The sequence below is a fragment of the Eurytemora carolleeae genome, unplaced genomic scaffold (assembly GCF_000591075.1).
Source record: "Eurytemora carolleeae unplaced genomic scaffold, Eaff_2.0 scaffold1249, whole genome shotgun sequence".
NCBI lineage: Eukaryota > Metazoa > Arthropoda > Copepoda > Calanoida > Temoridae > Eurytemora > Eurytemora carolleeae.
In genome coordinates, this window is record NW_019397136.1 from 48,025 (window position 1) to 60,394 (window position 12,370).

Here is a 12,370-nt window from a genome sequence, read left to right on the forward strand (position 1 = left end):
CTTGATGGTTATAACTGAACCACGTAAATACAAGATCGTAGCCACCCTCTAAATCTTGTATCTTGATGGTTATAACTGAATAACGTAAATACAAGACCGTAGCCACCCTCTAAATCTTATATCTTGATGGTTAGGACTGAACCACGTAAATATATAACGAAGTGCATCCTGTATATATCAAACTAATTTTCATAATTTTTACATAAATTTAAAATATATAACCCGACAAATAAGTGCAAAAAGAAAAACAAAACAAAAAACTACATTACATTGGGGAAAATGGGTTATAAACATAAGACTCGCTGGACTTATAATCAGGACTTCTAGTTTAGCGTGGAAACTGTAATATTGAAGTTTAATATATATAATTAGACCTGGACTAAAGTGTATATTGGACGGGTTGGATTTATCTATAAATCTCCGATTACAATTAGGTTACTAATATTGCTTATGTTATCCATACCTTGAGCAATCGATAATTTAGATCTAGCAACCTTAATGTCTACTTAATAACTATAGATGGAGTACAAATAAATCTAGGAAATAAAAGGAGAAAGGGTAGAAAATGTAGATCCACAGCTTAATTAATCCATGGTATATAGTTGTAATATCTAAATCTATAAAATCTCCAGGAATTGAGTTTTGCAACAGACTGAAATGTTCTAATCTCTTCTCAACCTGCACTGGTGTGAACATTTGATATTTTAAACTTAGATTATTTAATCAAACATAATTGCTAATTTGAAATATCTAAGATCTACGGTTGCAAAGATATTGAGATTTGAAAATTAGACTTCCTTTTTAACTATCCTTTTTAAACTCTCAAAAAATAGACCACCAATAGCTTAATGTTTTTTCTCGTATGTTTAATTGCTATAAAAGAACGGAATTGGATTTTAAGACGACTGTTAATCAGAAAGAAATAAACAAACAGTTTTTTCTTAATTAAAGCAAGAGATAAATACTGACAATGGAAGTTATTATTTGCTTTGCTTGAAACTCTAATTTTCTAATCCTGGTATCTGTGCCACCTTTCTAAACCTTTGATACTCCAAATTTGGCTTTTTGATATAACAGAATTTTTGGTTTGAAAGGTTTATGTCATCAAGATGCAAAGGGATTAAAAAATTAAATATGTTCAATATTTTCTACACTCTTTTTTCATTAAAACAAGTATAGTTGATGAACTATCTTCAAACCACCCAGATATTTTCATACTGTTCTGTTTCTATTTTACATACAATTCTGGTACAATAAAGAACATTTACAGTACAATACAGAAAAATAAAGTACACTTACAGTACAATACAGAACGATAAAGTACATATCCAGTACAATACAGAACAATAAAGTACATTTAAATTAAAATACAGTAGATTTACACAATACAGAACAATAAGAGAACAGAAAATATAGCACTTTTGAGTTGATTAGAAAATTGTGCAATTGACCAGGTAGTAATAAACAGTACGTACAACAATATAATCTTATTGACAGGGTAGTAATAAACAGTACGTACAACAGTATAATCTTATTGACAGGGTAGTAATAAACAGTACGTACAACAATATAATCTTATTGACAGAGTAGTAATAAACAGTACGTAAAACAATATAATCTTATTGACAGGGTAGTAATAAACAGTACGTACAACAATATAATCTTATTGACAGGGTAGTAATAAACAGTACGTACAACAATATAATCTTATTGACAGAGTAGTAATAAACAGTACGTACAACAATATAATCTTATTGATTAAAACTCTGTAATTTATTATATTAACACAGTTTTCTTCAAAAATTCTATTGACAAATTCAAATCATCTTGTATTTTTCTATTACTTAGGGTTTATCTTGCTTTTCTTTTCTTTTATTTTGATCTTTTCTTTTTGTTAATCTGTCTATTAATTTATCTATTTATCTATCGATCTATCTGTTTATCTGTTTATTTATCAATCTATCTGTTTATCTGTTTATCTGTACTGTTTATCTGTTTCTCTATCTATTTATCTATCAATCTATATTTTTCTCTGTTTATTTATCAATCTATCTGTTTATCTGTGTATCTATCAATCTATCTGTTTATCTGTTTATTTATCAATCTATCTGTTTATCTGTTTATCTATACTGTTTATCTGTTGGTAGTTGATGTTCTATAAAAGCATAAAATGTTTGACTCTCTCTTCACTTTAGCTGCATTCTACACATTCTATTCGTGAAACCACTCTACACTCTACACTACATCCATATCTATCTATCTATCTGTATATCTATCTATCTATATGTTTATCTATCTATCTATCTATCTATCTATCTATCTATCTATCTATATGTTTATCTATCTATCTATCTATCTATCTATCTATCTATCTATCTATCTATCTATCTATCTCTCTGTATATCTATCTATCTATTTATCTATCTATCTATCTATCTATATAACTAACCAACTATCTATCTATCTTGGTTTCTGTATTCCTATCTTGAAGTATTTAAAAATTCATTTTTATCTCATCTTTCAAATCTTTTTTTTTTTAAATACAGCGGAATGCAAAAAAAAATTATTTCTTATTTTTCACAATTAATCCATTCTTTACTCAAGCAATGTTTATCTATTCATCCTATTCATTTTAAATAATATTCATCCATTCTTTACTTAAACAGTGTTTATCTATTCATCCTGATCCTTTTCAAAATATTCATCCATTCTTTACTCAAACAATGTTTATCTATTCATCCTGATACTTTTCATAATATTCATCCATTCTTTACTCAAACAATGTGTATCTATTCATCCTGATCCTTTTCATAATATTCATCCATTCTTTACTCAAACAGTGTTTATCTATTCATCCAGATACTTTTCATAATATTCATCCATTCTTTACTCAAACAATGTTTATTTATTCATCCTGATCCTTTTCAAAATATTCATCCATTCTTTACTCAAACAGTGTTTATCTATTCATCCTGAAGATACTTTTCATAATATTCATCCATTCTTTACTCAAACAATGTTTATTTATTCATCCTGATCCTTTTCAAAATATTCATCCATTCTTTACTCAAACAGTGTTTATCTATTCATCCTGACCCTTTTCAAAATATTCATCCATTCTTTACTCAAACAATCCATTTCCAAATATTATCCATTTTAGTCCATTTCTTCTCTCTTCGTGGGTCATTATTGCAAAATCATGCAAATTCTGAAAATTTAAAGTTTTACTATTCTTTTATTATTTCTAGACTATATGCTGTGCACTGTGCATATGGGTGTCTGTATGTCTGTCTATTATCGACTGTCTGTCTGTCTATCTGTCTATTTCTCTTGAATCAATTAATCTATCAATGTTTTGCCGAGTGTATTAATGATGAATGTATTCTAGGAACGGTTGCTGGGACCAGGATAGGGACTATACAAGCTAACGATATAGATAGTCATCCACACCTTACATACTCATTTGTCAACCCATCTCCAGGCTCATCCATCAATCCGTCGGAATCATCAGTTCAGACCTCGGAATTCTTCAGTATTGATAAATTTAGCGGAGTAATCAGCCTGGCCAAGAAGGTTGATCGTGAAGCTACGGACAGGTTTATTGTTGAGATTGCTGCTTCCGACGGAGCTCACACTGTTCAGACCAGCGTTGAAATACTTATTGAGGATGAGAATGATTCTGCTCCTGTATTTGAGAAACAGGTTTATACTGGAGTATTCTCCTCTAACATGACCCTCCCTGCTCCTATGGTTTCTGTTCGAGCAGAGGATAAAGATTCAGGACGGAACGGAGAAGTGAAATATAAACTGATTGGATCAGATATTGGATATATCGATGAAAATGGAACAATATATGTAAATAACACATCAGATATAGAGCAAGGTACGGAGATACATCTTGTTGTATCCGCTGAAGATCTAGGTTCCCCTCCTCAACAGTCCTTTGTATCCGTCCGTCTACTAAACCTTCAACATTCAGAGACCAGTCCGCAATTCCATCAGCAGGAATTTGCGGTAATTATAGACCCTAGTGCAAAAATTGGCAGTAAACTTGCAAATCTGGAGGTTCCATTCTCCGGAGGCAATCTATTCTACTCCTTAGCTCCTGGTAGTAATAATCCCTATGTAGAGTTGGACAGTTCTACTGGGACCCTGATACTAAAGAAAAGGATCGATGACCCGAAACTAATTCCTAAAACCTTGGACGCAACATTAAGACGAGACAATAGAATAGGGGATGAGACGAGCGCAAGCATAATCCTCAATTTAGGAGATCTCGCCGACTCGGCGGATTTGTTTGAAAGGAAATATTATGACGTAAACCTGTCTGAAAACACAGGAACAGGGAAGGAGATATTTGGTGTACCCGGGCCCCAGCTAAACTATCATCTTAGAATAGCCTCCGGGAACATAAACGATACTTTTGAACTATCATCTGTAAAGGCGGGTTCATTATTGCTCAAGAAATCTTTGAACTATGAAACCCAGAAGGAGTACAAGTTGATACTTCTTGGTACCATTGCTAACCGTTTTGACATCGTTACAGTGGTTGTTAAAGTCCTGGATGAAAATGACAATTCTCCGTTCTTCCCAGTAAACAAGCAGATTCACTCAATCAAAGAGAATTCCTCCCCAGGCAGTTTAGTATTTGTAGCTCAGGCACAGGACCTTGATATCTCAGATTCTCTACACTACTCTATCAATAGTGATGAATTCACGATCGGAGAAACAAATGGTCGTGTCCTTTCCAAGCGCGTGTTTGATTATGAGACCGAACAGGAATTTAATTTCAACCTCATGGTCACAGATAGTGCAGGAGCTAAAGCTTCTGCAGATGTCATAATCAAGATTGAGAGCGTGGATGAATACTATCCAGCGTTTGAATCTCCATCCTACCAGTTTACCATAGATAGATTATACCCTGCAGAACATATCCTGGGACGGGTTAAAGCTGTTGATCAGGATGCCGGAGCTAGTGGTAGAGTTGTGTACAGCCTCGCAAGTAATGATGGATACTTCAAAGTTAATGCAGATACCGGAGAAATCCTGGTTTCTAGGAACCTAGATATGGGGTTGGTTTCTTCCGATTTGGGATCAAACAGACAGTTCCAAGATGTGAACTATCTGGTATATGCGAGCACAGGAAGAGAAGACAGTTTAAAAACCTCAACCCTTGTAATTTTCCAAGTAAAGATCGACATCCTCCCTCCCGCCCCACTTCCCTCCACAGAAAGCGGTATTGCAACATGGGGACAAGGATTAATCATCGCCTTCGTATTTATCCTTGTCATTGTCGGAGCTGGGATATTCTTCTTTAAACGCTTCTCAGTCAATAAATTTATTCAGAAGCGTTTAATAGATCCGAGCAGTCCAGCTGGACTTCCATACACAAACTCGATAAACGACACGAGTACTATGGACAGTACAGTACCGATGTCCCAGTACCCCCCGCAGTACAGTGATATTGTATCCCAGTATGGGCACTCACATGGAAAATCTGGTCAGACCCGGCCGGGCCGGTTAACTCAGTCAGAACTATCCGAGCAGAGCCATCGCTCAGCGAGTAGTGGACGGGGGTCAGCAGAAGATGGAGAAGAGGAGGTGGATCATGAGATTCAAATGATCAACGGAGCAGGACTACCAACTCTGAATGATACTTGTATTGCTGAGGATAGCATGAGTGATATCAGTGTACAAAATGGCAAGGTAGGCAGGCATTAATTAGCATTCAATACACAATATAATTAATCAAAAGAGAAATCAAAATTATGAAAATTTGGAATTTAAACTAAGATTCCCCCCTCCTGTTATACCCATTTTAGTTGGTGATTACGGGACTCAATGTACAATTATGATAATTAATTATATTGACTGTATACTGTGTATATAGGAGTATCTGGCTAGGCTTGGTATAGATACAAGACCCCCTCATCTCTCCCATACCTCCTCATACCAAACCCTAGAGGGACATCAAGATCTTTATAACAGATTACAGGTTGGATATATTTAGACAAAATCCAAGCATATGGATTAGTTAATTTGCTAGTTTTTTCCCTCCAAGAATGTCATACATCTATTTATCTATATTCTATCTATCTAGGATACTGATGCCCTGTCTGAAAAGAACAGTATGGTGTCAGGAAATAATTCAGTTTATGCGAGAACAGGTCACCCTGTATCCATGACAGGGTCTATATCTAGGTAGGTTTATATACTGGTCACCCTGTATCCATGACAGGGTCTAAATCTAGGTAGGTTTATATATTGGTCACCCTGTATCCAGGACTTCAGGTGGGTGTTTATAAGAAGCACATTATCTAGTTAAACATAAAGAACATCCTGTCTCGGAAAAGGATTAAACACTAAAATGAAAATATCTCAATCAGCAGTAAATACCTGACTCTGCTTTTCTTCATACCTGGAGATTAAACAAATCAGCCTCCTTGTCATCCTCACCTAACCTGCTCAGAGGTTTGATTTGAAAACAGCGAGATCCATTAAACATCCAACTTCAAATCCGTTTTCTTGTTTAACTTCGTTTAAAATAGATTTTAAAGACTTATTATCTCAAGGTGTCAATTCGTATTACTAAGTAATGTCAACCATTATTACTAAGTAATGTCAACCCTAATTACTAAGTAATGTCAACCCTTATTACCCTTATTACCGAGTAATGTCAACCATTATTACTAAATCCCCTTAAACACTCCTCTTTATCCAATCTTTTCAGATCTATTTTTTATTTGAATCCATTCCTCCCCCATTATAAAATCTTCCCATTCTTCTCCGATACCTATCATACTTAACATCCTTCCCATCATTTTCCAACCCCTACTTCTTCTCCTTAACATCTTTCTCTTTACCCTTCCTTCGACCTAAACTTCTTCCCATCCTTCTCCAATAGCCTCTCTTCTACCTAAAATTCTGCACATCCTTCAATACCTTTCCTCAACCTTCAACCCTACTCATCCTTCTTCAATTGACCATATTCTTCATAAACTCGTACATTTCTTTTTCATCTCCTGACTGTTATAATCCTCCTATCTTCTCCAATCCTTCGCAAAACCTTTCCTCTCTTCAATCTCCACCAACCCGCTTCAACTACTTTCTTCCCCAAATAAACCACCATCTTCTCAACATTTTCAGTCTCCGCTGCTTCAAAAATTAAAATATCTCTCCTCTTCAATTCTTTCAAAATTTCCTGTTCTCCTATACTTCCATTTCTTATCCTTCCATTTATACAAACTCTAAATACACATTCAAGTCTCCTCTCTTCCCTTAATCCATACCATTTATTAGTATATAATAATAAGGGGGGGGGGAGGGGTCAATAGTTATAGATATCAATGCGTTCAATAGGGTTTATTCAGGCAGAATACAGGATGCAGTTTAAGGGGAGGGAGGGGGTCACTTAGTAATTAGGAATGTGTAGCTTGAGGCAGAAAAGAGGGGGGGCAGATTAATGAAATTTTGGATTGGATTACGTGAGATCCAAGGAATTTTGGTTACTTAAATATAGAATTACTAGCCTTAGAGGGCGCTTCGCGCCCATCTTCTAAATTAATTGTGAACATGTGCTCTTTGTGTACATCGTAAAACAAAACAAAAATAATTCGCGGATTTTCACAAAAAATTTCGTGGATTTTCAAAATTTTCAAAAATTTAATGAAGATCGAATTTTGATGGAGACAAATATTTGAAATTTTGATCATTCATAAACCTTCCCTGTGGTCACGTGATGTCCCACAAAAAATTTGGGCCCGATCGGTTCAGCCGTTTTGACGTTTATTGGATACAAACAAACAAACAGACAAACAGACAGACAAGGCAAATTTATATATAGATGGATTCAAGATTCTAGTATATTATGTCTCTATATCTATATAATAAAACAAGACTTTCATATATTATATTTTGTGTATAGTCGGCCAGACTGGACCGATTGGGCTGAATTTTTTGTGGAGACTCATGGGTGGCCGTGTTAAAGGCTAAAAAATTCGAAATTTTTTGTTCACTTTTTTCCCTCAAAATTTTTTAAAATTTTTTTACACGGGCAACGCCGGGCCCTTCAGCTTATAAAGTTATATAGTTATGAATAAATGTAGGACTGAGAAAAATTTAGCGAACGAATGCGTTTTTAATTAACATTAAATTCCGTTAAGGAACAGAGAGAACTGTTAATTTTCAGTTTGTTAACGAAAGTGAAAACCGTGAATTAAAAATGGGCAACAATTTTAAAGAAGGAAAGGTTACTTATAAAAGTGGACAGTTTCCTTAATTTTTATATAAACCTTTTTAATCCTTTTTATTGAATGATTTAAGTAACATATAGACTAGGAAGTTTAAATTATTCAGTCCTTAACCTTTAATCCAACAATTTGATTCAATTCGATAAATAAAAATGTATAATATGTGCGTAAAATCTTTATGGGCGCTCAATTTTGTTGGTACGTTTAATGTGCTATTTGCAGTTTGGCACACGCACTGTTTCAACTAGGAAACAGACCCCTGCCATAATAATGTTGATACTAGGATATAAAATATAGAATTATTTTAAGATCTTTGAATTGTTATTGTTTACATGCTCTCATGAATGATACACAAAAGGCAGAAAAGCCAAATATATTTAAGAATCACAAGATGTTTTCAGTGATTTCTTTTTTAGAAACAACAACACTTAGGATTTTAAATTAGAAAGAAAAATTCTTCTTTTCTAACTCCAATATCTTTGCAACCTGATGTCATACTCATAGACCTTTAATATTTCAAACTATATATAATTTCTGTTGGATCATAAAGCCTAATAATAAAATATAAAAGGTCTCCATCATGTTGTAAGACAATAAAGCCTAATAATGAAATATTAAAGGTCTCCATCATGTTGTAAGACAATAAAGCCTAATAATGAAATATAAAAGGTCTCCATCGTAAGACAATAAAGCCTAATAATGAAATATAAAAGGTCTCCATTATGTTGTAAGACAATAAAGCCTAATAATGAAATATAAAAGGTCTCCATCATGTTGTAAGACAGATTAGAAAATGTTTTTAAAGTTTTTGTCGAACATTCCGGTTTCTCTGTTGTACCGTCATGTACTTTGTTTTTAATTTTGAAATCTCTAGTTTAAAATTATAAAAGATGGATATTTATGTTAATGTTATATTTCAATAATATATTCATTTAGTATGGTGCACAGTGAAGAGGAGGTTGCAGGAAGCTATAACTGGGATTATCTCCTAGATTGGGGACCACAGTACCAACCTTTACAACACGTTTTCCAGGTACAATTATTAAATGTCGTCTTACTAATCATAGTGTAAGAATTTAATTTTGAAGTGTTTTCATATTTTATATTATTTTAGGAGATTTCTAGTTTGAAAGATGAAGGATCTCAATCTGTAGGTATCCATGTACCTCCTCTCCTAACCTCCCTCCCACCTAGACACGCCCATTCAGTCTCAACACATCCCCGCTCACCTGTCTCCCAGGAGATGCTGCTTGGCTCCGCCCTTTCTCCAAATTTCTTGCCCGCCCTCTCACCCTTAGCTACCCGGTCACCGAGTATATCTCCACTAGGACCCATGACCGGTCCGGTACGGGGTGTTACTCGGACAGTTCAGCAGCCGAGATATCAGTCGTCTTTGCATTCTGATTATGCAGAGGCAGCAGAGAATGAACTAAGAATTTAAGTACAAAAAATACAAAGTTAAAACCCATTTTTACGTTGAATTTCTCACAACCTCGGCTAATAAGTGAAAATATAGATAGTTAAAGATCTAATTTAATTGTGATATATTTAAACTGCAGAACAGAGCAGGACTTTGGACATTTAAGGCATCTGTTCACAGTTTTATCTTGTGTAATAGAAAATTTTAAAATATGAATATTCAGCTGTGATAACTATTCGTAATTTATACATTTCAATCTTTGTAATGTTTGCCATTAGCATGATTCTTATGGTTACCATTCCACAGTAATTGTGTAGCCCCCTCTTATACATACAGGGTTTCCAACAAAGAATGAGTCTTCAGAGACGATTGTACTGACAGTTTCCTTATATTTACGATTCCCTTTAGAACGACTTTATTAAACGCAGAATACTTATTTTTACCTTGATAACGTCGAATTCAAATAGTTTTAGGTCGTCTTTACAGTCTCATTCTGTGTGGTTCACCCTAGGTACAAGCATATGTTATATGTGTTACCAATTAGTATTCATCCATGTTTTATATAAAGTTGTGCCAACATTTTGGAAATGGTGACTCAATTTTCTTGTAGAATCTCTAATACTCTATTGTTGTTGCTACGATCAAAATAAATGTTACCTGACCTTTATTATTTTCCTTTTCTACGTCAAGTGTTGTTAATTGTTGCAACCTTAAAAAAGAATTTCAAGTGATCCCACTGTTCTATGTCCGATTCACAGCGGTATAAACTGTTTTCAGTAAGATTATTTGTACTTATTTGTGCAGTGTAGAATGTACATTGTAAAATGTACATTATACACTTTAAAATGAAGACAACTTTTTAAATTCAGTTTTGAATTTTCGAATTAAAGAGAACCTTTTTTCAATTTATAGCTTTGATCGTGACGTTTATGTGCACGTGCAGTGTCCCTTCTTTTTACCAGACTGATATAAATAAAAATTGAAATCAAACGTCGTCTTCATTCTTTTTGTAGAATCGCCTACCTCTGTATGATAAAGTAGCCAGCCTTTCGTGTGCCGTTAATATAACCTAAGCTTTGAAGACCGAGAAGTTTCGGAGATTTCATTTAATTAAACAATACCAAAAAGGTTTAAATCTGTTAGTCGTCTATCAATTGTCATTTTTAGTTGGACACTGTGTGGGTAAACATAACAAAAATTAGTTAAGGGAGGGGTGGGGGGGGGGTGTTAGAAAACGATAAAATGAATTAACTTAAATGAAAGTCGACGTTACATTAAGCTCAATGAGGTTTACATATGACCGACAGAACTTTGGCGTTGGGTTCATGGAAAGCATTAATGTATGCTACAGGAAGTCCCAATTAAATACGAAAGACTTACAAATCGTATGCAGTCAGTTAATGTAAACGACATGGGGCGGAGAAAGGATTTAAGCGAGGCGGGTGCTAGATTCATTTTGGGAACACAAAACAATTAAGATTTAGGAACAAAAAAATTATTTTAAAGATGGATATTTTTCCTGTTTTGCAATTCTTGCAATAGGTTTTCTTTCCCTTATAAGTGATATTGAGGAGTTATTCTTAAATCTCCCCCCCCCCTGAATCTGTCAGGGGGTGCGAAGGTCCTGCCCCCCTGCATCAGCCCCTGTAATTAAATGAAACAAATATGTTCGCGAATTTTTTCAAAGACGACATTTAACAACGTATTCGTAGGTCGCCTTTTCAGCTAGTTAGAACACATTTTAGGATAAATTTGAAAACAATAGAGCAATTTCTTAACTTCATGCAACGTTAGTTACAGTAATCTACAGCTCGATGCTTTTTTACCATTATTCAGCTACAGCGAACGTTGGAATGGAGCCGAAGGACGACGACCTTAATTATCACATTCGGTCAGATTCCACAGAAGAAAAAACGGATAATTGATTAATTTTAACATACTTGCAGATTATTATTCTTCACTTGAATTAATGAAAATGGTTTATAGGGACTGCAGACGAGATTTCAAGTAGTTTACTCGATTCACAACTGTACCCTTCATTAGTGGACTTCTACATAAATCAAGAATTGTCAGAGCTGAAAACTTAACCCTATTCTGCCTCAGGGTTTTCGGATTATTGGTCTAAAGCGCTGTTAAAATTTTCGGACTTTTCTATCTAACACATGCCTATCACATAAGTGGGGCATGTGACCCGAGTCCTAAATCTTATTCCTACTTCCGGTCGCTGGATTTCGACTTTTTTTAGCTCTTTGTAAAGCTTAAAACAAAAGGAAGCAGATTGCACTACCACTTATGATTATTGATAAATACCTTTCGTCTTTAAGAAACCTCTCATGCCATTCGCTATGTCAAAAAACTGTAAAAAATCTTTCACTTAAAGGGAGTGTTCGCGAAAAATGAAAGGGGGTATAGGCTTAATGCGATAAAAAGCGCTTTTGATCGCTACTAATCTTACTTCTATCTGTTGCGTCTATAAGGAGAAAATTGTTGAAGACGTCTCATACCGAATAACTTAGCGTCCATACAAATAGAGAAAATTGCAACATACGACTTAGACCGGAAACAAATCAATTTAATTTCCAACAAATTATTCAGATATAGTCATCGATTATCTTTCGCCACATTTGTATATAGTTGATATTTTATATTTTTAATTTCGTTTTATGTAAAGATATTTCTCTGACGCTGGATTTTCGAACAT

General features: G+C 34.4%; 1 protein-coding gene across 2 annotated transcripts in view; it reads left to right on the top strand.

Annotated features, from left to right (window-relative positions):
* LOC111712247 (protein dachsous) overlaps positions 1-10,336 on the top strand; it is a 52,914-nt gene extending 42,578 nt beyond the window's left edge. The window contains exons 27-32 of one of the 2 annotated variants that reach the window (XR_002767413.1): positions 3,389-5,706; positions 5,891-5,995; positions 6,101-6,201; positions 9,186-9,282; positions 9,364-10,006; positions 10,181-10,336. Coding sequence is in view for 1 of the 2 variants with exons in the window: in XM_023486815.1 (XP_023342583.1) it covers positions 3,389-5,706; positions 5,891-5,995; positions 6,101-6,201; positions 9,186-9,282; positions 9,364-9,690 (2,948 nt within the window). In the remaining variant the exon portion in view is untranslated. Of the gene's footprint in view, positions 1-3,388; positions 5,707-5,890; positions 5,996-6,100; positions 6,202-9,185; positions 9,283-9,363 lie in introns of both variants that reach the window. The other variant, XM_023486815.1, reaches the window with a different exon arrangement.
* Positions 10,337-12,370: the final 2,034 nt, after the last annotated feature.